General features: G+C 49.0%; 1 protein-coding gene across 1 annotated transcript in view; it reads right to left on the reverse strand.

The window, feature by feature from the left end:
• Positions 1 to 23958, reverse strand: part of SPTBN4 (spectrin beta, non-erythrocytic 4) — an 81923-nt gene that overhangs the window by 18521 nt on the left and 39444 nt on the right. The window contains exons 18-21 of the mRNA XM_081516302.1: positions 21669 to 21759; positions 17742 to 17888; positions 15946 to 16209; positions 717 to 941 (exon numbers count right to left, since the gene is read on the reverse strand). Coding sequence (XP_081372428.1) covers positions 717 to 941; positions 15946 to 16209; positions 17742 to 17888; positions 21669 to 21759 — 727 coding nt within the window. The remainder of the gene's footprint in view (positions 1 to 716; positions 942 to 15945; positions 16210 to 17741; positions 17889 to 21668; positions 21760 to 23958) is intronic.

A 23958-nucleotide genomic window follows, 5' to 3' on the forward strand; every position in this document is an offset into this window, starting at 1 on the left:
TTTACCTCTGGCCTTTGCACAGGCAGGTCGTGCTTCCTGGAATTCCCTTCCCAATCCATCAGCAGGCTCAGCTCTTGTCTGACGTATCAGCTTAGACATTCCCTCCTCCAGGGAAGTCTCTCTGGACTTTGAAACTTGGCCAGTTGCCTCCTCTGGGCTCCCACAGTCCCCTAGCTTCCCCCATCACATTCCTAACCATCTTGAGCTGTCCTTGACTTAGGATAAATCTGTTTTCCCCTTTGGAGGAACGGGATTTGCTGTGGTCACTCCTGAGACCCTAGCGTCATGTGAGAAGAGGCTGGGCCCAGAACGATCAAGTGAATGAGCAAATTAGTGAATGACTGAATGAGGAACTGAATGGATGAGTGATAAATGAAAAATAAATGCGTGAAGGAAGGAATAAAGGATGAGGGGATGAATAAATCAATGACTTCATGAATAAATCAACGAGTCAAAGTGTTAATGAAATGTGAGAGTGAATGTATGAATGAGTGAATAAGCGAGCGAATAAATGAAAAACTTAAGGATCGAATGACTGTGTCTATCAGCGTATTAGTGGATAGGTCCCTCAGCCATCTCCACCTTTGAACCCTCCTAAGAGCCATGGCCCCGCCCCCACCCCAGTCTCCACCCCCTTTGCCCGCTGGCCCCGCCCCACCTTCGCATGCCCCTCCTCTCATCCGGGCCCCGCCCCAGATCCCCGCGCCGATCCTCACCAGCTCGTCCTCGAGGTCGTGAGCCACCTGGTGCAGCTCCTTGGAGGCAAGCAGCAGGCGGCGGCGCTCCTGCAGCGGCTCGAGAAGGCGCACCAGGCGTTCGCCCACCGCGTTCTGCCGCTCGCCCACCAGCTCCTTGCTCGCCGGCTCCAGAGGCAGCGCTGCCGTCTGCGCCTGCAACTCCCCCACCTCGCGGTACCACTCCTCCACCTGAGACTCCATCGACTGAAAGGAGAAGGGCAGGGTCAGCAGGCCCCGGCCTCCCTCCCGATCCCGCTGTGGCTCCCTAGTACCTTTATGATGACAGCCAACCCCCCTGGTCGAGGCCCACTATTCCACTCTCCCCTTGTTCAATTCCTTCCAGAAGGGCTGTCCTCCTCTCTGATCCCTGCAACCCGCTAAGCTAGTTCCCGCCTCAGGGGCTCTGCTGTTCCCATTTCCTCTGCCAGACATGCTCTTCTCTGTCAATCAGATTTCAGTTCAACTCCTTATTACCTTTTCAATGAGGCTTGCCTGAGTCCCTGGACTAAAGCAGCCCATCAGTTCTCACAAAAACCCTTCAAGGTTGGTGGTATCCCTGTTCTACAGAGGAGCAAACTGAGGCCCAGAAAAGTTAGGTAATTTGTCCAAAGAGTCAATCTTTTCAAATATTAAAAATAAATACAGAGACTTTCCTGGTGGTCCAGTGGCTAAGCCTCCAAGCTCCCAATGCAGGGGGCCGGGGTTCAATCCCTGGTCAGGGAACTAGATTCCACATGCCGCAACTCAAGAGTTGGCATGCCACAAATAAAGATCCCACATGTACAACTAAGACCTGGAAAACCAAATAAATAAATAATTTAAATAATTTTAAATAAATACAATGTACAGTGATTTAAATGGTTGATGGCCCACAGGGACAGACAGAAAGTACAAAAGCAGACCCAAATACACAGGAGAATTCATATAGTTTATAGATGCCATTTCCAATCTCCAAGGAGATGGATTATTCAATGAATGGTCATGGGCCAAGTTGCTGACCAATTTCACTGGATCCCTTCCTCACTCTTTATGCTGAAAACAATTCCAGATGGATTAAAGACTTAAGTGGAATAAGTAAATCCATAAGGCATACCAAGAAAATCTGGGCAAATGTTTTTATAATCTTGGGATGGAGAAAATGTTTCCAAGCATATAAACCATAAAGGGAAAGATTTATAAACTTGGCCACAAAGAATAGTTTTGTGTCAACCAAAGTTTCTAGATTTGAAGGCAAACGACAAACTGGAAAAACATTTAATATGTATTAGAGCAAGGAGCTAGTTTCTTTAACAGTAAAAGAATTTTTTTAACAGTAAAAGAATTCCCTTTTATCCTGCTCCCTTTGTCTCCTCGGCACTTAAACACCATCGGATAACTGTCTTTACTCGTGAGGCTTTTATTGGTCTGCTTATAGACGATAAGCTTCATGAGGGCAGAGGCTGTGTTTCTCTTCACCTATGTATTCCCCAGTGCCTAGAACCATGTCTGGCATATAATAGAACTTCTATTGTGGTTTGTCCAATGCACAAATGAATGACATCAGCAAAGAGAGATTGCCCGAAAGAGAAATGGGCAACAGACGTGAACAGGCAACACAAAGAAGAAAAAATGAGCACAGGAAATGATGCCCAATCTAACTAATCATTGGGATAATACAGATCAAAACAAGGTATTCTTTTCTATTCATCAGATTGGCAAAATTGTGAAATATGGATAATATCTAGTGTTGGCAAAGATATAGGGAGACGGGCACACTCAGCCTCTGTCAGTGGTGGTGTAAATTAGTAAGAGCCTTTTTGGAAGGCAGTTTGGCAGGTACAATCAAAATGCAGTATGTGTCAAAATTTTGACCCAGCATTTGCACTTCCAGGAATGTATTTAAAGAAACAGTGACATGTATGCACAAAGATGTTCGTCCAAGGATTTTCATCATAGCAGAGATGTTTGTCCAGAGATCTCATCATGAGGACTTCCCTGGTGGTCCAATGGTTAAGAATCTACCTTGCAAGGCAGCAGACATGGTTCAATCCCTGATCAGGGAACTAAGATCCCAAGTGCAACTAAGCCCTCATGCCACTACTAGAGAGCCCTTGAGCCACAAGAAAAGATCCCACATGGTGTAATGAAGATCCCACGTGCCACATTTAACACCCAACACAGCCAAATAAATAAATAAAACAAAAATCTCATCATAGCAGAGCTTATAATAGGAAAAAAATGAAAAAACTAACCTCCATGTCCATCAAGAGTGAAATGGTTAAACAAATCCACATCAACATGGAATAATACCCAAGACTTACTGTTAAGAGGGAAAAAAATTAGAACATACTTATGAATAGATATTTGTACTTATGAATACTATATGAATACTATGAATAGATATTTGCAGTGAATTGCACATGCATAAAACTTCCCTGGAATAAAGAAGAAATTAATCACACATGGTACCTACTGGGGGCATGAGAATTTAGTGAATGGGGATGGGATGAAGGAGAGACTTTTCACATAGGATTTTTTATACAGTTTTTGATGTCTGAATCATTATATTTATTCAAGAATTTCAATTAGGACTTCCCTGGTGGTCCAGTGGTTAAGAATCTGCCTGCCAATGCAGGGGACGTGGGTTTGATTCCACATGCTGCTGCTGCTGCTAAGTCGCTTCAGTCGTGTCCGACTCTGTGCGACCCCATAGACGGCAGCCCACCAGGCTCCGCCGTCCCTGGGATTCTCCAGGCAAGAATACTGGAGTGGGTTGCCATTTCCTTCTCCAGTGCATGAAAGGGTAAAGTGAAAGTGAAGTCGCTCAGTTGTGTCCGACTCTTAGCGACCCCATGGACTGTAGCCTACTAGGCTCCTCCGTCCATGGGATTTTCCAGGCAAGAGTACTGGAGTGGGGTGCCATTGCCTTCTCCGTGATTCCACATGCTGAGGGGCAATTAAGCCCATGCGTCACAACTACTGAGCCATGTGCTGCTACTACTGAAGCCAGAGCCCCTTAGAACCCATGCTCTGCAACAACAGAATGAGAAGCCCATGCACCACAACTAGAGAATAGCGCCCCACTCATAGTAATGAAGATCCAGTGCAGCCAATAAATAATTTTAAAAGAATTGAAGCATGAAGAAAATAAAACCATTAATAATCCATATAGGTACCTCTATTAATGGCACCCCACTCCAGTACTCTTGCCTGGAAAATCCCATGGACGGAGGAGCCTGGTAGGCTGCAGCCCATGGGGTCGCTAAGGGTTGGACATGACTGAGCGACTTCACTTTCATTTTTCCCTTTCATGCACTGGAGAAGGAAATGGCAACCCACTCCAGTATTCTTGCCTGGAGAATCCCAGGGACGGCGGAGCCTGGTGGGCTGCCGTCTGTGGGGTCGCACAGAGTCGGACACGACTGAAGCGACTTAGCAGCATTAACACATAGAGAGAGGTCTAGAAGGATGCATACCAAATAATAATTGAGATTCTCTTTGGAATGTGGGATCTGGAGGCATGCTGAAGGGAGACTTTATGTTTTACTGAAGATTTCTAAGAGAGCAGTAACTTTTAACAAAAGAATATGTATTACTTGTGTGATTCTAAACAGATGGGGGAAATATAGAAAACAAAATAACAGGAGTGAAATTAAGTAGTAACAGATTAAAGCAAAAGACTGCAACCCAAAGCTGGAATCTTAAGAACAAAGTCAAGACTTTTGTTGCAAGGTTCTGTAGTGTAGAGCTGTTGCTTTTGCCTGCTCAAAATCAGTCCTGTCTTTCCCAGCACCTCAAATCCCACTCTCAGATTCTGAACTTCTTGTTGTTGTGTAGTAGCTAAGTCCAGTCCAACTCTTTGTGACCCCAAGGACTGTAGCCCTCCAGGCTCCTCTGTCCATGGAATTTCCCAAGCAAGAATACTGAAGTGGGTTGCCATTTCCTTCTCCAGGGGATCTTCCCTACCCAGGGATCAAATCTGCATCTCTTATGTCTCTGGCATTGGCAGGCAGATTCTTTACCACTGAGCCACCAGAGAAACTGAGCTTCTTGAGTGGTCTTCTACTAAAACCAAGAGGGCCAAAGAGGGCCACGTGATCCAAACCTGGGCAGTCAAAATACAGAAACCACTGTGGCCATAATGATTGACCAAGGATGGTCTTATTACCTAAGCTGGGCCAATGAAAACTCTTTCAGCTTCCTGAGGGGCTGATGAAAGCCATCAGTCCAAGAATGGCCATGTGACTCAGGCTTGGCCAATAAGAACACTGAATCACCCTGGCCACAAGCATTGGGTAGGAAATGGCATGTGACCTAAGATCAGCCAATGAAAACTCTTCACCCTTTTTCTGGAAAAACGTGTAAGCTGAAAAGGGGTGGTCTCCTTCTCAACCTGTTTCTAAAACTGGAAGAACACAGGCCTGGGATAATAGGGACAATTTTGCCACCAAGAGAGAACAGGTTCCCCAATGATGAGGCCAACACAGAAGAAAGCAGGGTGCAGAAACAAAGAGAAACTCCAAAGGACAGAATTTGTGGGACTGATCCAGCCATGCCTCAACCTCCTACCCCTGGTTCTTCCAGCTATATGAGCCAACAACTTCCAGCTCCTTTTAGCCTAAGTCCTAGGAACCGCACCTCAAAGAGTCCCAGCTGATACAGTTCACAATCTGTAGGAGTCAAAAAATGGGTAAAAAGTCAAACCTTATGACAAATCAAAGTCATGTCCAATGGAAATTTTTTAAAGACACACAAGTGGCAGAAATCAAAGAAAAATGAAATAGTCATTCCCCCAAACTTTTTTGTTAAGAAAATCATTGTAGCGATATGTAGAAAATAAAAATACATTAGAATTGAGGAAACTTTTGAATATAGTCTGAAATATTAAGGTCATAAGTTCCAGGTCCCCATGAAATGAAAACCCCTTCATCCCTCTGCAGCAAGTGGCCATGTGGCCCGAGATGGAATTATCCCAGGGACTGCCATGTTTCTACTCCTAGAAAAATGCCAAGTGTTTCAAACACCTATTTAATATGTAACCTTTCTTGCAAACATGCGCAAAAGATAAAGAAGTACCTGGTCATCAAACATGTGAAAAGATGTTCAGTCTCCTTCAGTGTCTTGTCGTTTAGTCGCTCAGTCGTCTCTGATTCTTTTCCACCCCAACGACTGTAGCCCACCAGGCTCCTCTGTCCATGGAATTTTCCAGGCAAGAATACTGGATTGGGTTGCCATTTCCTTCTCCAGGGGATCTTCCCGACCCAGGGATTGAACTTGTGTCTCCTGCATTGGCAGGAGGATTCTTTACCACTGAGCCACCTAGGAAGTCCCCCCTTTCAATGTTTAGGAAAATGCAAATTAACATAGCACAAACCAATTCTCTTTCACTTCTCAGGTTAGCAGAGATAAAAGGCTTGCTAACAGCTGATGAAGGTGGCCATGTGGGGAGATGGATGCCTGTCATACTGCAAGTGTGTCCACTGCCTTTTCAGGAGGATATTTGGTAATATTTATCAAAAAGTTTAGAGAATTCCCTGGAAGTCCAATGGTTAGGACTCTTCGTTTTCACTGTAGAGGGCACAGGTTGGGGAACTAAGATTTCGTAAGCTGCGTGGCCAAAAAAAAGGGAAAGAAACAAAGAAATGAGGGGAAAAGTTAAATGCATAAATCTTCTGGTACCAAAATTTTACTTTGAGAATTCTTTTCCAGTATATATTTCTAATACACATATACATATATAAGAAAAGAATATATATTCTATATATGTTATATACATATATAATATAAATATGTATATATAAAACCATCCCTCTCCCCACATGGCCACCATCATTAGGTATTTGCAAGCTTTTCATCTCCGCTAATCTGAGAAGTAAGAGATACTGTTTTGTAGTTATTTTAATTTGCATTTTCCTAAACACTGAAGGCAGGCTGCCCAGGTGGTTCAGTGGTAAATATATATATATATATACATATATACATATATGTATATGTATATATATATGTATGTGTATATGTATATGTATATATGTATCTTTATCTGGCTGTGCCGTGTCTTACTTGCAGCATGCGAGATCTTTACTTTTCGGCATATAGGATCTTTAGTTGTGGCATGCAGGATCTAGCTCCCTGAGCAGGGACTGAATCCAGGCACCCTGCATTGGGAGCATGGAGTCTTAGCCACTGGACCACCAGGGAAGTCCTAAGGATTATTTCTAAAATACTTATACACAGGCTTAAATACACACAGACAGGGATGTCTATTGTGACATTATTTATACTAGCAGAAGTTCAGAAATGGCTGTAAAGGTTTCTCAACAGAAGACTGGTTAATGATATTGTCAAACTATCTCCTGGAATATCACACAACAGTTTAAAAGGACAGGGTATGCCCTACAAGGAGGGATGCCTAGGGTGTTTAGCCAAGGGAAAAGGCAAGCTTCATTGTGGTCTGTATATCATGTGTACGTGTGGGGGTACGCATAGAATATTTCTAGAAGGATAAAGAAGAAACAGTTGAGAGCGCTTACACCCCTGGGGAGTGGGACTTGCATGTGGAGGAGAAAGGTTTTTTACTTTTCACATCATACTCTTCCATTTGAACTTCTTACCATAGCAACAATAATGGGTAACACACCCATATTTGCTCTCAGCACTGGACAAGAATGAATTAAGTTAATCCTCACAACAGCCCATTAGGTCAGGGAAGATGGGGATGTTCGTATTGCTCACAACTGGAGCCCAGCTCCTGGCTCCATGCCTGGCACAGAGTAAGTCTCCATAAATGTGTGTTGCTTTTGTTTGTTGAATTGGTCACCATGTTCTTCTGTTTCTCTTGGTATTAAAGGTTAACATTAAAAAAAAAATTAAACCAGCTTGAAATGTTACAATCAAAGGAACGACATGGATGACCCTTGAAAACTTTAAGTGAAAGAAGCCAGGAAACAAAGAGAGCCATATACTGTATGATTCCATTTATATGAAATGTCTAAAATGGGAAAATCTGTAGAGACAGAAAGCAGACTAGTAGAGAGAGTAAGTATGGGGTTTCTCTTTGCGTGCTCAATCGCTTGGTCATGTCCAACTCTTTTGTGACCCTATGGACTGTAGTCCACCAGGCTCCTCTGTCCCTGGGTTTTCCCAAGCAAGAATACTGGAGTGAGTCTCCATTTCCTCCTCCAGGGGATCTTCCTGACCCAAGGATCCATCCTGCATCTCTTGAGTCTCCTGCATTAGCAGGCAGATTTATACCACTGAGCCATCTGGGAAGCCCCACAGAGTTTCTCTTCAGGGTGATGAAACTGTGCTGGAATTAGTGGTGAGAGTTGCTCAACTTTGAAAATACACTAAAAACCACTGCACTATACACTTTTTAAAAGGTGCATTTTGTGGTATGGAATCATATCTCATTTTTAAAAAGACATTCAAATTCAAGGCAAAAACCAAACCAAATCAACAAAACACAGAGGCACCTATTTCCAAAAAAACTTCAGGTGCTTTGCCACCTGGTGACATGCAAACCCAGATCCCCCATATCAACCCGATTCCTACTCAGACCCACCTGCTGCCTTGAAAGTGAAAGTGACAGTTGCTCAGTCGTGTCTGACTCTTTGCGACCACATGGACTATACAGTCCATGGAATTCTCCAGGCCAGAACACTGGAGTGGGTAGTTTTTCCCTTCTCCAGGGGATCTTCCCAACCCAGGGATCGAACCCAGGTCTCCCACATTGCAGGCAGATTCTTTACCAGCTGAGCCATGAGGGAAGCCCAAGAATACTGGAGTGGGTAGCCTATCCCTTCTCCAATGGATCTTTCTGACCCAGGAATCAAATCCGAATCTCCTGCATTGCAAGCAGATTCTTTACCAACTGAGCTATCAGGGAAGCCCTACCTGCTTCCTTCCCATACTCCAAATGGGGAAACTGAGGCTCAGAGAAGATCAGTGCCTGGTCTAGAGTGAAAACTGCCAGGACCAGAATTTGAAGCCAGGACCAGGTGACCACAAAACCCTTGTGGCTCTCAGACACTCTGCTTCTCTGCAATCTGGGATGATGAGGTCCAGAAAGGTGGGGTCAGTCGCCCTCAGTCACACAGTAGTAGAAGGGGGGTTCAAACCCTGGACGGTGTGGCTCCCGACCCTGGGTCATACTGAGTTAGATGAAGAAATGTGGGACAAAGACTGGAAAGGGGCAAAGAGGGTGTTTTCTTTCTTTTCCCAATTAATTAATTAATTTTAATTGGAGGATAATTACTTTACAATATTGTGATGGTTTTTGCCATTCACAACATGAATCAGCCACAGGTAAACATATGTCTCCCCCCCATCCTGAACCCCCCTCCCACCTCCCTCCCCACCCTATCCCTCTCGGTTAAAGGGGGTGTTTTCTTGGCCAGAGTGTTTTCTAGCTCAGGGTGGGGTGGGTAAGGAGTCTCTGGGGACTCAGCCTAGCAGCTGCAAAGCCTCTAGTGCCTTTTCCCCTGGCTGGTCCCCCTCAGATGGCAGGAGACCAGCTCCCCCCTTCCCTCCTGGAGGGAGAGCATGAGGCTGAGCCAGACCAGCTGGCCTGGCCCCTGGGGACTGGGAAAGCAGGGGCTTGGGACTCCACCATATGGCCCCTCAGTTGGGAAAGACAATTGGAGGAGGCCCCGAAGGAAGACTGGGGGGAGAGTGTCATATGGCCTTGACCTGGGAGCTGGGGTTCCAGAAAGGCTGCTGCAGAGGCCGGGATGGAGGGACAAGGGGAAGGATGCGAGGAGGACGCAGGGATGAGGAGAGGTCAAGGGACAGGGGCAGAGAGGGAGAACTCAAGTGAAGAGAGTGAGAGAGTAAGATGGAGATAGAGACAGACAGGTGAGGAAGAGACAGATGAGAGAAACAGACTACGAGAAACAGAGACACGGAGGAACCGGGGGAGCAGGACTGGGAGACAGAGAACTCACATATCCACACCCCTCAGACCCGGGGCCCCACCTCCCCCAGCCAGCCTGGCTGTCCTGAGGGGTGGGGCAGCCAGGAAATGTGCCCCAATGGACCCCCCCCACACACACACGCCCAGTGTCTGAGATCTCAGGCAGGCCCCAGGGGTCAGCGGGGGCCTCGGGAGTTCCCTCCCCCAGGGGCAGCTCTGAGGCCCAGCTGGACTCCATCTGGGGGCCTCAGCCCACTGAGTCACTCCCCGCCTCGGGCGCCCTCTGCTGGAGAAAGGGCCCAGGAGTCCCACGCTGGAGCCTGCTCATCGCCATGTGACCTCCCAGCCAGGCCCTCATCCCCACCAGGTCTCAGGTTCTCCCTTAAACAACGAGGACCCCAGATCACACTCTCCAGGGCATGGGGGCTGAACCCGCCACCCTGTGGAGAGTCGAGCCAAGTCCTCACTTGTCTGGGGCAGGGGGCCCCAAACCCTCCCTCTGAAACCTAAATGGCCAGAAAGGGAGACGGGTGCTCAAGGTCACCAGTTCCCTCTTCTAATTGCAAATGCAAATCCCACAGTGAGAAATGCTTCCTATCCCCCAGACTGGGGAAAAATCTAGAAGGTCTGACAACACCAAGTGCTGGCAAGTATGGCTGGAAAAAGGAGCTCTCATTTGATGCATCCAACGGCACCAGGACTTAGGCAAGCTATCTGTCACAACCGGGTGAACTGCAGATGCCTCTAACTTCTGACATTGTATCAATGTTTCATATAGCACAACCCTATCCAAAGACATAATTTTTCTAACTGAATTTTCCTTTTTGGATGCACTGCCTGGCTTGAGGGGTCTTAGTTCCCTGACCAGGGATTGAACCCAGGCCCTCAGCAGTGAGAGCATGGAATCCCAGCTACTGGACCACCAGGAAGAAACCCCTGCCCAACTCCTGCCAAATACATTTTTAAAAAGCTACATGGATGGGGGAAGGGGGAAATGCCAAAATGGACTATAATCAGAAACAAATGAAACAACTATTTCACTTAGTCAGCATCATCCGTGGAAGGCAGAGAAATAACCCAACTTTCTAACACAGTAGAGTGATGATGTACCCTTTGGTTGAAGACAATTAAAAATTTAAAACCTGTAAACAAGTATTGTCTCTTAGATTTGCTGGGTCAACAATTCTGAAACTACATTATGCATACTTTTTTAACCTTTACATTGTTCACATGAAGTCGCTACTATTATTATATCCATTTCACTGAAGAAGAAACTGATGCACAAAAAGAGAAATAATTCCAGATCACACAATAAATCACAGGGCTAGGCTCGACCCCAGGCAGCCAGGCTCCAGCATCCACGGCCTTGACCTTGGCATGTACTGCCTCTCATAGCCCTGTTGTCACCGAGTTGCTTAGTATTAGGGTCCTCTCCGTTGGACAGAAGAGGCACCAGAGGCTCAGACCAGAGGTAAAGCCATGCACCTAACATCACACACCTAGTAAGTGGCAGAGTTCTGATTCAAACTCATACCCGCTGAGTCCCGAGTCTGTGCTTTTATCCACTGCAATAAGCTGCCAGGAAAGAGTTAGCAAACATTGTAAGACAGTGAATAATCCTAGTCGTAGTTGTTACTGTGCTGGAGGTCTTGGTTTGCCCCTCCTGACCACAGTCTAAGCTTCTCCGTCCTGCTTTGTGCCCTGGGTGGGTGGGGTGCCCTGTATGGACCACAGCAATTGGCTCCCTTGCCTTCTGGCTTCCAGCTGGGCTGGGCTTAGGACCAGATATGTAATTTTCAGGGCCCAGTGCAAAATGAAAATGCAGGTCTTTTGATTCAAATGTTAAGAATTTCAAAATCAGTAGTGGTTAAGATTCCGTGCTTCCACTGCAAGGGGCGAGGGTTTGATCCCTGGTCGGGGAACTAAGATCTGACATGCCCTGCAGCATAGCCAAAAAAAAATGAATTTCAAAACTAAGGGGGGAATTTGACCTAATCATGTAAGTCAGAGGCAGAAAAAAAAAAAAAAAACACTAAGGGGGGTAGATGTATTATTTCCCAGCTCCTCCCTGCAGTAGCAGCCATTTTGTGTGTGTTTTTTATTTTCTTTTTTGTAGTCATTCATATATATATATATACATATATATATATATATATATCAGTTCAGTTCAGTCGCTCAGTCGTGTCCAACTCTTTGCGACCCCATGAATCACAGCATGCCAGGCCTCCTTGTCCATCACCAACTCCCGGAGTTTACCCAAACCCATGTCCATCGAGTCAGTGATGCCATCCAACCATCTCATCCTCTGTCGTCCCCTTCTCCTCCTGCCCCCAATCCTTCCCAGCATCAGGGTCTTTTCCAGTGAGACAACTCTTCGCATGAGGTGGCCAAAGTATTGGAGTTTCAGCTTCAACATCAGTCCTTCCAGTGAACACCCAGGACTGATCTCCTTTAGGATGGACTGGTTGGATCTTCTTGCAGTCCAAGGTACTCTCAAGAGTCTTCTCCAACACCACAGTTCAAAAGCATCAATTCTTTGGTGCTCAGCTTTCTTCACTGTCCAACTATATATATATATATATATATATACACACACACACACACACTGTCCAGCTACACACACACACACACACACACACACACACACACACACACACACACACATATAATTTTTGGATGGCATCATTGACTCAATGGACATGAGTTTGAGTAAGCTCCAGGAGTTGGTGATGGACAGGGAGGCCTGGCGTGCTGCAGTCCATGGGATCGCAAAGAGTCGGACATGACTGAGCGACTGAACTGATACATAATTTTATTTATTGATTTTTATTTTTGGCTGAGCCAGGTTTTCATTGCTATATGGGCTTTTCTCTAGTTGTGGCGAGCAGGGGCTATTCTTTAGTTGGGTGCACGGGCTTCAGTAGTTGCAGCTCCCGGGCTCCAGGGCACAGGCTCAACAGTTGTGGCACACAGGCTGACCTGCTCCTCCGCATGTGGAATCTTCCCGGATCAGAGATCGAACCTGTGTCTCCTACACTCAGTGGATTCTTATCCACTGGTTCACCAGGGAAGCCCCTGCAGCCATTCTTGACTAAGGGTCCCTGCTCTTGTCTGGAGACTCCATGCCCCCCTCCCCCTCACCCCTGGAAGTGAAGGCTCCCTGCTGGCCTCAAGGCTTCCCCATTCCCTGCTCACACCTTGGTCAATACTCTTGATAAGCCATCTTCAAACTGTCCTCAATGGAGGATGCCTTCTGTTTCCCGTTGGGACCTTGACAGTCACAGATCCCCATTTGTTGGGAACTCACCACCCCCTGGTGCACAGCTTTCACTTGGGGCCCTGGGAGGCCTGTGTTGAGGCAGGGATGGGATGACAGAGGCTCAAAGCAGGACTACACTTAGGCTGGGATTTGAACCCAGGCCTATCTGCCTTCCCTGCCCAAGCTTTCATCACTTGGCCCCTGGCTGCTTGTACTTCTTGCTCTCCCTTCTGTCTGGCCATCCAGGCCACCACTTGTCTCTGCTAGTACTCTGGGCGATCCCTCAGAGCAGACCTGGGGCCAGGCCATCGCTGCCTGCCCACTGCCTGCCCAGCCAACGCAGTGTGGACCTCAGATAGTGATGGATTTTTCAGAGACCAGTGAGGGGGTCACCTTCCCCCACTGTGGTCTGAGAGTATCGAGGGAGGAAGGCAATTGGGAACTAAACGTGGCCCTGCAGGGCCACTGTGTGGCTGTGTGACTTCGGGAGAGCCACAGACCCTTTCTGTGCTGTGGTCTCCTCACATGTCCAGTGAGGATGACCACGGCCCCTCCTCGTAGGGCTGCTGGAGAGGAGGGATGGGTTATCTGTGGCGGGCACAGAGCATAGATCAGTGGTTCTCAAAGTGTGGTCTGGGGACTCTTGGGGATTCCCAAGATCTTTTCAAGGCATCTGCAATGTTTCAACTATTTTTAAAAAATACTTATTGGTTTATTTGGCTGCGCCAGGTCTTAGTCGCGGCACATGTGATCTTTAGTCTTCATTACAGCACACAGAATCTCTAATTGTGGCACGCAAACTTTTAGTTGCAGCATGTGGGATCTAGTTCCCTGACCAGGGATGGAACCCAGGCCCCCTACATTGGGAGCATGAAGTCTTAGCCACTGGACCACCAGGGAAGTCCCTAGGTTACAACTACTATTTTTTTAACAATACTAAGGTGTTATTTGCCTTCCTCACTCTCATTCTCTCCTAGGTGCACAGCAGGGTTTTGCAGGGACTGTAGGACCTGTGCTATTGGAAGAGACGGAATGCAGAAGCAGTGAGGATCCAGTGCCTTTTTCATGGCAGGCAAGATCTTAGTTCTCCACCCAGGGATCAAACCCATGCCCCCTGCAGTGGAAGCACGGAGCCACTGGACCGCCAGAAAAGTCCCTCCAGCGCTCTTTTAAGCCAGGCGTGAAAGGAGGCTGCAACACTGAGAACGAAGCCACCCTCTGCCTCCATTGTTTTGGAAATTATAGCTATTCTTCGAAAAAGAATGCTTTGGGGATAATATGTGATTGATTGATTCCTTACTGTTGTTTTAAAACAAACCGATCATTTAAATATGTCTCAGTTTTAGAGACTTAGCTGGTAAAGAACCCGCCTGCAATGCAGGAGACCCCGATTTGATTCCTGGGTCAGGAAGATCTCCTGGAGAAGGGAACAGTTACCCACTCCAGAATCCTGGCCTGAAGAATTCCATGGACAGAGGAGCCTGGTGGGCTACAGTCAATGGGGTCGCAAAGAGCTGGACATGACTGAGGGACTTTCACTTTCACTGGTGGTCCAGTAGCTAAGATTCTGTGCTCCCAATGCAGGGGACCCAGGTTCGACCCCTGGTCAGGGAACTAGATCCCACATGTTACAATTAAGAGCCTGCATGCCACAACTAAAGATGCTGCATGCTGCAACTAACACCTGTGCAGCCAAATAAATAAAAATATATTTTAAGAATATGTCTCAGTTTTAATTTTTAATATAGTAAACATCAGCAGATATAACCCACACAAATCAGTTCTTTGGGATTCTCAGGGATTTGTAAGAGGTAAAGGGATCCTGGAGAAAAGGCAGTCCAGAACCACTGGGGTAGAGAAAGCGATAACAACCCTGGCATCTCATGCAGGTCTGTGTTTCTCTTTGCTCCTTTGCCCATCTCTCCACCAGAATGGGAGCCCCACAGGGGCTGCAATTTTTCGTCTGTTTTGCTTACTGCTGTATTCTAGAAAAGTGCCTGTCGTACTGACATAAGCGCTCAATAAAGATTTGCTGCATAGATAACTGAATAATACTAACCAGTGTCATGGGCTTTTATTATCAGTCAACTTTCTTTTTTTCCCCAGACACTGTGTCAAGCACTCTAGAAGCCTAAGTATGCAGGAGCAGTGACGAGATAAGGGACTGGATTTGAATCCAGGCCCAGCCACTTGCTACCCTGGGTGGTACGTTCACCCCCCAGAGCCTCAGGCATCATTCCTAAGATGTATGGGCAGGAGTTGTCACACCTTGGGAGGTGAGATGGACTCAACACCTACATTTGCACCTCCAGTCTGTGCATCAGTCAGATACTGAGGATCCACTGGCTGCCAGGCTAGGAGCAGAGATAAATCAGACATGGTCTGTCTTCTAAGAGCCCCTGCTTTGTGATGGAGATGCTGACCGGCTGTGTGTCCCTGGGCCAGGCGCTCTACCTTCTGTGTCTCAGTTTCCTTGTTGGTCAAATGGGAGATAATAATAGTATCGATCTTTCAGGATTGCTGGCAGGAGTCAGTAAGAGCTCAGCAAGGAGGCTTCCTCGGTAACAGGAAGAACTCCACGAACGCCATTTGTTCTTGTTGTTGTTTGTTTGCCACATGGCACACCATGAAGGATCTTAGTTCTGTGACCAGGGATCAAACCCATGTCCTCTGCATTGGGAGCACAGAGCTGTAACCACTGGACCGCCAGGCAAGTCCCATGAGCACTGTTATTATTCTGTGTAAAACCATCCCCCTACCCCTGGGCCTTGGTTTCCCTATCCAGGGAAACAGATGTCAGGGTTCTGAGAAACCTTCAGTGTGCTTGTAATCTACCTTCTTGGCTCTAAATCTTTCCTCTCCTGCCCTAGGGGTGGTGGCTGCTTCCAGTAACTAACTAGCTGGACTGCCTCATATTCCCTTTCCGCTTCCAGCCCTTCTAACACATTTGAACTAAACCCCTATCTTAAATATCCTCTGAAATACCTCCAGTGGGGTCTGACTCTGACTGGGGCTCTACTGTGTTTAGAAAGCCCCCATCTGCATCAGCCAGGCCATACCTGCAGCTTCTTCAGCTGGCTGTTGACAGTGGCCAGGTCCCCACCAGGGTCCACGTCTTGCAGCTGGCTTTCCATGTGAAGGAGCTTCTTGTCCAGCTCAGCGAAGCTCTGCACCAGCTGGTCGGCCTTGCTGGCCTCAAAGAGCTGCCTCGCCTTGGCCTGAGTGGTGCTCTCCAGCTCCGCCCAGCACTGCCGTATCTCGCCCAGCTTCTTCCGCACCGAGGCCGCCAGCTCTGGTTTCTCCTGCATCAGTTGCTGACCCTCCTGCTCCAGACAGTGGGAGGCAGGAAATCAGAGTGAGGGAGTGGACGGTGGGGAGGGACAGAGAAGTACGAGGGCGGCAGATCACAGGGAGAGATATGGAGAGCGAGACGGAAGCAAGGAGTTAGGGGCACACAGAGAGACAGACATGGGGGGTCGATGCAGAGAAAGCACCAAGCATGGGAAGAGAGACGAGCAGAGACGGACAGACAGACAATGGTGTGGGGAGGGAGACAGAGAGACACACAGCGGCATGGGAAGGAGACAGGGAGAAAATAAAGTGATGGACACAGATATGTAGCAGAGGACCATAAGACAGAGAGAGGCAGAAGGAAGAAAGAGACAGAGGGGGAGAGAGGCAGAGAGAACAAACCTCTGTTAAATTCAAAGTCAAGGAGAGTGGCCTTGCCTCGTGCCACCATTTATGGGGCACCAGTGACCATTTAAGGGTTTAAGACCCACCTGGGTGTCTCCATTTGAGTTAGAATGGTGGGGGGATACAGGGCTGCAGGTCTAGGGGCAGTTTTGGGGGTTGATGTTTACAGCAAAAATCTACCTGGGCCCCCCCCCAAGACTGAAGTCAAGCTCCCATATATGTTGGCCTAGAGCCACATATATCATATTACATATTAAAAATAACAACACCATAGCAATGACAGCTCCTGGGTGCCTGGCCTTGTGTTAAGTACTTTACGTACACAAGAGCCCAGGGAAGTACTTATAGTTATTATTTCCTTAATTTTAAAGTAGAGCATAATATATATGGCTGAGCCCTTTCACTGTTCACCTGAAACTATCACAATATTGTTAATTGGCTATACCCCAATACAAAATGTTTTTGGTGTTAAAAAATAAAATTAAAAAAGTAAAGTAGAGCAAGGTCTATTGGATAGAACAGGGTACTATATTCAATATCCCAGAATAAACCATAAGAAAAAATATATATACATCTATATATGTATATACATATACATAACTGAATCACCTTGCTGTACACCAAAAACTAACACAATATTGTAAATCAACCAGACTTCAGTAAAAAATTAAAATTAGAAAATAATAAAAAATGAAAATGCAGCAGAGCAAACTGAGGCTCAAAGAAGTTAACACAATTCCCTCAAGGCCCCAGAGCTGGTAACAGGCATAGACAGAATGAGAACCCTGGGTTGTAGAAGTCCAATGTTCACTTTAACCCTAGCTTCCTGGGGCTGCCTCACCCTGACTACCTGACTTCCTATTGCAAATGTTCCAAATGGTGTGGAAGGAAGCCTGGCGAAGAGATTATAGGAAGGGGTGAAATATTTATAGCCATTCAGAAGAGATGCTGGCCATTTTACAGACGGCCAAGCTGAGGCTCAAAGAGGTTACATGAATTACTCAAGGCCACAGAGCTAGCAATAGGCACGGAAATGATCTGAAGCCGTTCAAAGGTATGAGAAATGCAGGCTGGCAGTGGAGGGTGAAGGAGGTGAGATGTGAGTTCCCTGGAGACCCCTGACCCTGGTCAGGGGCAGAGGGGCTTTCTGCATCCTCACCCTCTCAATCTTCTCCAGCCACTCCTTATTCTGAGCCAGCTCGGCCATGAATGCCTGGTGCCGGAGCCATCTCTTATGCAGCTTGTGGCCGTCTTCTCGTGTGCCGTCCCGCGCCATCAGCATCTTCTCATGGATCCAGCCATCCAGCTGTGCAGGAGAGGGGGAGGGGCTCAGCCAATTCTCCACAACCTGGCATAGCCCCCCATCCCCTCCACGATGTCCCCGGTTTGGGGCCTAGGCTTCTAGGACTGAGGAGGGAGAAAAGGGTGGGATGGAAGAACCTTTCCAAGCAAGGCCTTCATGGAGGGGGGGTGGTGAGGGCAGCTTAAGCCCTCTTCTAGGGAGTAGAGGATGGATGAAAGGCTCCCCTGAATGCCCCATCCTTTAGCCCCTGTCCTCAGGACACCCCTTCTCAACTCCCCGTAATCCCTAAGCTTTCTGGACCAGTCTTCCTACCCATAGCCAAATCAAACCTCCAAAACAAGTCCTCCAACCTAATTCAGTTCATTCCCAATTCAGCCTTGCACCCCGCCCCCAGAAATACTTAGATCATTCAATTCCCCTCACCACCTCTAATAAGGACCAATTCAAGATATGCAAATCATTCCCAAAGGTATCAAGTGAAGGCCCCATATCTAATCCTAGACCCCTGATATAGCTAGATGAACCCCTAAAAAAACTCCCAACTAGTGCCAAGTCTGTGTGCTTGTGCTCAGTCATGTCTGACTCTTTATGGCTCCCATAGACTGTAGCCCGCCAGGCTCCTCTGCCCATAGGATTTCCCAGGCGAGAATACTGGAGTTGCCACTTCCTGCTCCAGGGGATCTTCCCAACCCAGAGAAGGAACCTGCGTCTCTTGCATCTCCTGCATTGGCAGGCGAATTCTTAACCAGTAGCACCACCTGGAAAGCCCTAGTGCCAAGTCTGGTTCCCTCCAAACCATCCCTCCCATCTGGGGTAGACCTGTACCCTGCAACCCAGGTCCAGCCTCGCTAATGAGCCCACAGGACTCCCCAGATCCAGCCTTGAGGATTCAGGCCAAGACTACAGTTTCCCAAGACCATGATGAGTTCTAGTCCCCAACCAAAGCCAACCCCTCAAATGCAAGCATCAGGGCTACCTTCTGACTCCCCAGATAAGTCTGACCCAGAGGAGATACTCCAAATCTAAGATCAGACTGTCCAACACGGGCCAGAGAGAACTTCTGTAGCCAACCCCCTTCCAAAACCAATGCCAGTCCTAGTGCCCCCACTCCCCAACAAAATCAGTCATCTAAACGCAAGCAACAGGAGTGGGCTCTTCTCACTATCCTCAGCAGGACCAATCATAAGGCTGCTTTCTGAGCCACCCTTCCCTTCCAATAAGACTTGTCCCTCAAGCAGGAACCTCCCCACTCATGACCAAACCTGGCACCTGGACAGTTTGCTCCTCCCCTTTCTCCTCCCCCCTCAGTCACAAGATCCTCCTCCTCCCTCTTGGAAAAAAAAAACAAACCATGGACTCTAGCTTGCAGTCATAGCCAAGGACAAATTCCCAGTCCGCCAAACACTACTCTGTCCCCTGGGCATGTGCTCCCCAGGGGTCGACAGTTTCAGACTCCTCCATACATACATAGACACACACACACACACACACACACACACACACACACAAACCAAGTCAAATGCTGAATCTCCAACGCTATTCACAGATTCCCGACATAAGCAGGGAAGAGTTTGCCAATGGCAGTCACAGCTCACAGGGAAAGCAAAGACCCTGAAGGAGAGATACTCCATCATCAAAGTAAAGCCCCTCCAAAGTGACTGACCCCCCATCACTGAAGGCAAAGCCAGAGTCCCAAATAACCTGGGGGAAAAGCCCCCCAAAGTCGGAGCACTCCAAACCCAGAGCAAGTCCAAGACCCTCATCGCCCAAGACAGATCCCGGCAAAAGTGACTCGCCCCCATCATCTAAGGCTAATTCAGATTCCGCAAGAACCAGGGAAGAATCCCTTCACAGGTTGAGTCCCCCAACCTCAGCGCAAATCTCAGATGCCCCACTACCCAGAGAAGAGGCCCCTAGAGAGGTTGGGACCCCCTTAATCCCCAGGGCAAACCCACACTACCCCAGGAGTAGCCTTAGAAGTCCCCTGTTTCCGATACTATCCCTTGGGACCCGGCCCCTCAGTCCCACCCGCAGCAGCACCGCGGACAGCTCCCGGCATCTGGGCCCCTCCCCGGGGCTGGGGTCCCAGCGCGCAGCCGACCCACCCCCGCGCCGCCGACGCCCCTCCCTCCCTCCCGCGGCGGGCGGGCGAGCGAGCGAGCGAGCACGCGCCCAAGCCCCCTCCCCCAGCCCTCCTCGGCGGGGGCGCGCATCAGCCCCCTCCCCTGGGCGCCCCCGAGACCTGAAGTGGCGGAGGCGTTGATGGGGCGTCCCTGCGGCGGGCGGGCGGGTTCTCGCCCCTCCACTGCGACGACGGCGGCAGCGGTGGTGACTGCTGAGTCTCCGGCGGACACGCGCCCCCTCCCCCGCCCCCGCGCCGCGGCAGCGCGCCCGCTCGCGCGCGCCCCCTGCCTGCCTCGGTGCCCGCCTCCCTGCCGGGGCCCAGATGCGGGTGGAGAAGAAATCATCACCCTCCCTAAAGCGTGGGGTGGGGGGCGGGGATTCCGCGCCATCTCAGATGATTGGGCTTGGTCCAGGACAATCTAACGAGAGGGGGAAGGGGCTCCAGGGCCAAATAGCGGCGGAGAGGGGCTGGGGGGTAGACTGAAGCCTGGCCTACCCCAGTGATGTGAGGGGGGTGAGGTGGGGTGGGCTTCTGAATCATCTCTGATGGGAAAGTGCTCAGATTCCTGGCTACTTCAGCTATACAGGAGTGGAAAATGTGGGAGGGGGGCCTGGACTCTTATAAGACTTCAGTCCAGAAGAGTCTCCTAGTGGGAAAAAGGCAGGGGACAGAGGGTTCCTGAACCTATCTCTAGTGGGTTCTAGTCCCAGACCCATCTCTAATGAACTTGAATTGGGAGGAGAGGATGGAAGCCCTTAACCATTTTATGAGGCGGGGGGAGTGGAACACGGGGGTTCACCATAGGGGGAATCAAATCATCTTTAACTGGGGGGACTGGGACCTGGTTCCTGAAGCACCTTTGGTTGCAGGAAACTTGTACTGTGTCTTCATGGAGGGGTTGCTAATTATCCCGGGTCAGGTAGATAGGTGAGACCAGGACCATCTCTGTTTGGGATTAGGAAAATGTTTACTGGGCCATCTCTCATGGGGCCATCTCTCATGGGGTCAGAGTCCAGCATAGTTTCTATGGAATGCAAAGTAAGGAGAGAAAGGCAACATTATCTCCTGAGTCGTCTTAATGAAGAAGGGGATCCAGACCACCTCTGTTTTGGGGAGATTCTAACGGGTGTGCAGATCATCTCCAAAGGGGCAGAGCTTGATTCCTGGACACTTTTATTTTTTTTTTTTTTTTTTTTTCCCTGGACACTTTTAAAGGGGTGAAGTCTTGGTCCTGGACCATCTCTGACCGAAGCTGCGCTCTGGATTTCTGGTCCACCCGCGCCTCCCCGCATAGCCCTCTCCTTGTCTCTGGTCCCTCTCCCCAGCAAAGCACTTCTCACGAATCTCCCGCGGGAAAGGTGAGATCAGCGCGCGTCCCCGCGGGACCCTTAGGCGCGGACGCGCGCCGTTGCCAGGGGCACCCAAGGCCCCCTCCCTCCACCACCACCCCCCGCGCCCGCGTGGGCGGAGGGACTTGAGGAGCATGCGCACTTAGGCCAGGACGCGCACGCCTCCTGGCGGTGCCGGGTGAACATCGCTCCGCGACCCACTTAGACGGGGCGTCCCTGCCCCCACCGTTCCTCTGCCCTGGAGCACTTCCCTCCCTAGCGAAGAAGTTCCCGTGCCCAGCACAGCTGGAGTTCAGTTAGAGTTCCTACCTCGTGGCAGTCTCGGAGGAAGTGCTGAAGCCCAAGCTGGTCGTGTAGCCTCTGCATCCATTGCTGAGCCCGTAGTTGATTTTCTTGGCTCCTGGGGATGAGGAGATAGGAGTTGAGGGAAGCCTGAGTTTGGGGGCGCTAGCAGCAGGGCTGTGAGGGCATCGAACTTGGCAGGGCTAGGAACCTGGGGCATATGTACGAGCGAGGAAGAGGAGAGAGCAAAGTGGGGGTGCGAGAAAAGACAAAGATACATCAGTGGGGGCAAAGCCAGAGACAGAGCTGGAGAGGACAGAGGGGAGGGAGAGAGGGACAGAGACAGGTAGATATCTGGAAAGAAGGAAATACAGACACTTAGAGAGACACAGACACAACCCCATAGAGAGAGATAACAGATCTACAGACAGAGTAAGAGATACCAAGGGAGACAAAAACTTAGAGAACAAGAGACACCTAGAGAGAAAGACATATCAGGAGGGAGAGATAGATTGACTCAGAGAGGCAGAGAAGGATGCAAGGACCTAGAGAGATAAACAGAAACACACACAAGACCAGAGACAGATAGAAACAGAGACCTCGAGAAAGAATGATTGACAGAGACTCAGGAGAGACCGAGAAAGAGGCCCAGAGATAGAGAAAATAGGAAAAGATAGAGAAAAAGGAAAGAAATGAAGCAGGGGTAGTGCCAGAGAGACAGAGAGAAAGAGAGCACCATAGACAGCAAAGCAGAGGGAAAGAAAGTGGCTGAGGGAGTCTTGGGAGGGAGAGCCCAGAAAGGGACAGGTAGAGAAGGGGCAAGACGCTACCAGTAAGACACAGCCAGACAGACAGAAGGCTGCAACAGAGTTGGAAAGAGGGGTGAAAGCAGGGCATGGATAGAGCAGAGCTGGAGCCATAGGGAGGCAAAGAGAGGCAGGCCCTTGGTCTAAGTGAACTGGCCAGGCTGGACCCAGGCTCCGCCAACCCGGAGCCAGCAGGCATCACAGCCCCAGGCAGCCTGGCCTCCTGCCTACAGTGCAGGCAAAGCGCCCGAGAGGCCTGGCGGAGAGGGCTGAAAGGGTCTCACTTTGCTGTGCCTTGAACAAACAACTCCCAGCTCAGAGCGTTGGCTGGCATTGGCTGTTTCCTCTGCCTGGAACGCTCCTCCCCGCAAAGTGTACTTAAATGTCACCTTCTTAGCAAGACCCCTCCTGACTGCTGCCCAACACTTTCTGGCTTTCTTTTCTTCTTTAACGTTCTCCTTTGCACTTAACACTATCCAACACACTGTATATATCCCGTATTTATCTTGTCTGTCTCCCCCACTAGGATGTCATTCCACGAGAGCAGGAATTTTTATCTGTTTTGCTCACCCCTGTATTCCCCAATACCTAAAAAAGGGGCCGGGCACACAGTAGGTGCTCAATATATATTTGATGAATGAAAGAAAGAAAGAGACATAGAGGGGACTTCTCTCGTGGCCCAGTGGTTAAGAATCTGCCTGCTAATGCAGGGGACACAGCGTTGATCCCTGGGCGGGGAAGATTCCACATACCACGGAGCAACTAAGCCCATGCGCCAAAACTACTGAGCCCTCTCTCTAGAGCTCATGCTCTGCAATGAGAGAAGCCCATGAGCAGCAATGAAGACCCGGCACAGCCAAAAATTAATTAATTTTAAAAGACAGAGAAAGAGAGACAGGCAGAGAGAAAGAGGGAGGGCAGAAACAGAAGTAAAATGTCTGAGAAAAAGGGAGAGGAAGCAGAAAAGACAGATGTAGAAAAAACAGGGAGAGAGAAGGAAACAGAGATACACAGATATACAGAGAGATGGAGGCAAAGAGATGGAGTGTGTGAGAGGAAGTTACAAAGAGAACCAAGCACAGAGCTGAATGGAGGAACATGAAGGGCCAGAGACAAGCAGAATATGGACTCCCTCCTGCCCAGATTCAGCTCAGGAAACAGGAAATGCCTCTGAAATGGAACTGAACTCAGTCCCTCCAGGCTTTCATCAGCCAACTTGTCCCAGGGATAAGAGAAACCCTTTGTCTCCTGGAGGGTGAGAAAACAGCTGTGACCTCTGGCCAGTCTGTTCCCCTCTCTGAGCCTCATGTGCCAAATGCAGACAAAACACAAGAACATCTTTTCACGCAGGGCAGGGCCAGGTTCCAGGCAAGGTGAGCCCCGTGGGGAGAGAGAAGTGACTTGCCCTGAATCTCACAGGTTGAGAGGCAGAGCTGGGACTGGGACCCGGCCCTGTCTGACCCCAGGGCTCCCTCAGACCCCTGCACCTCTTCCATCCCGGACCTGCCCAT

This window comes from Giraffa tippelskirchi, chromosome 7 (assembly GCF_054371585.1).
Source record: "Giraffa tippelskirchi isolate mGirTip1 chromosome 7, T2T-mGirTip1v1.2.pri, whole genome shotgun sequence".
NCBI classification, from domain to species: Eukaryota; Metazoa; Chordata; class Mammalia; order Artiodactyla; family Giraffidae; genus Giraffa; species Giraffa tippelskirchi.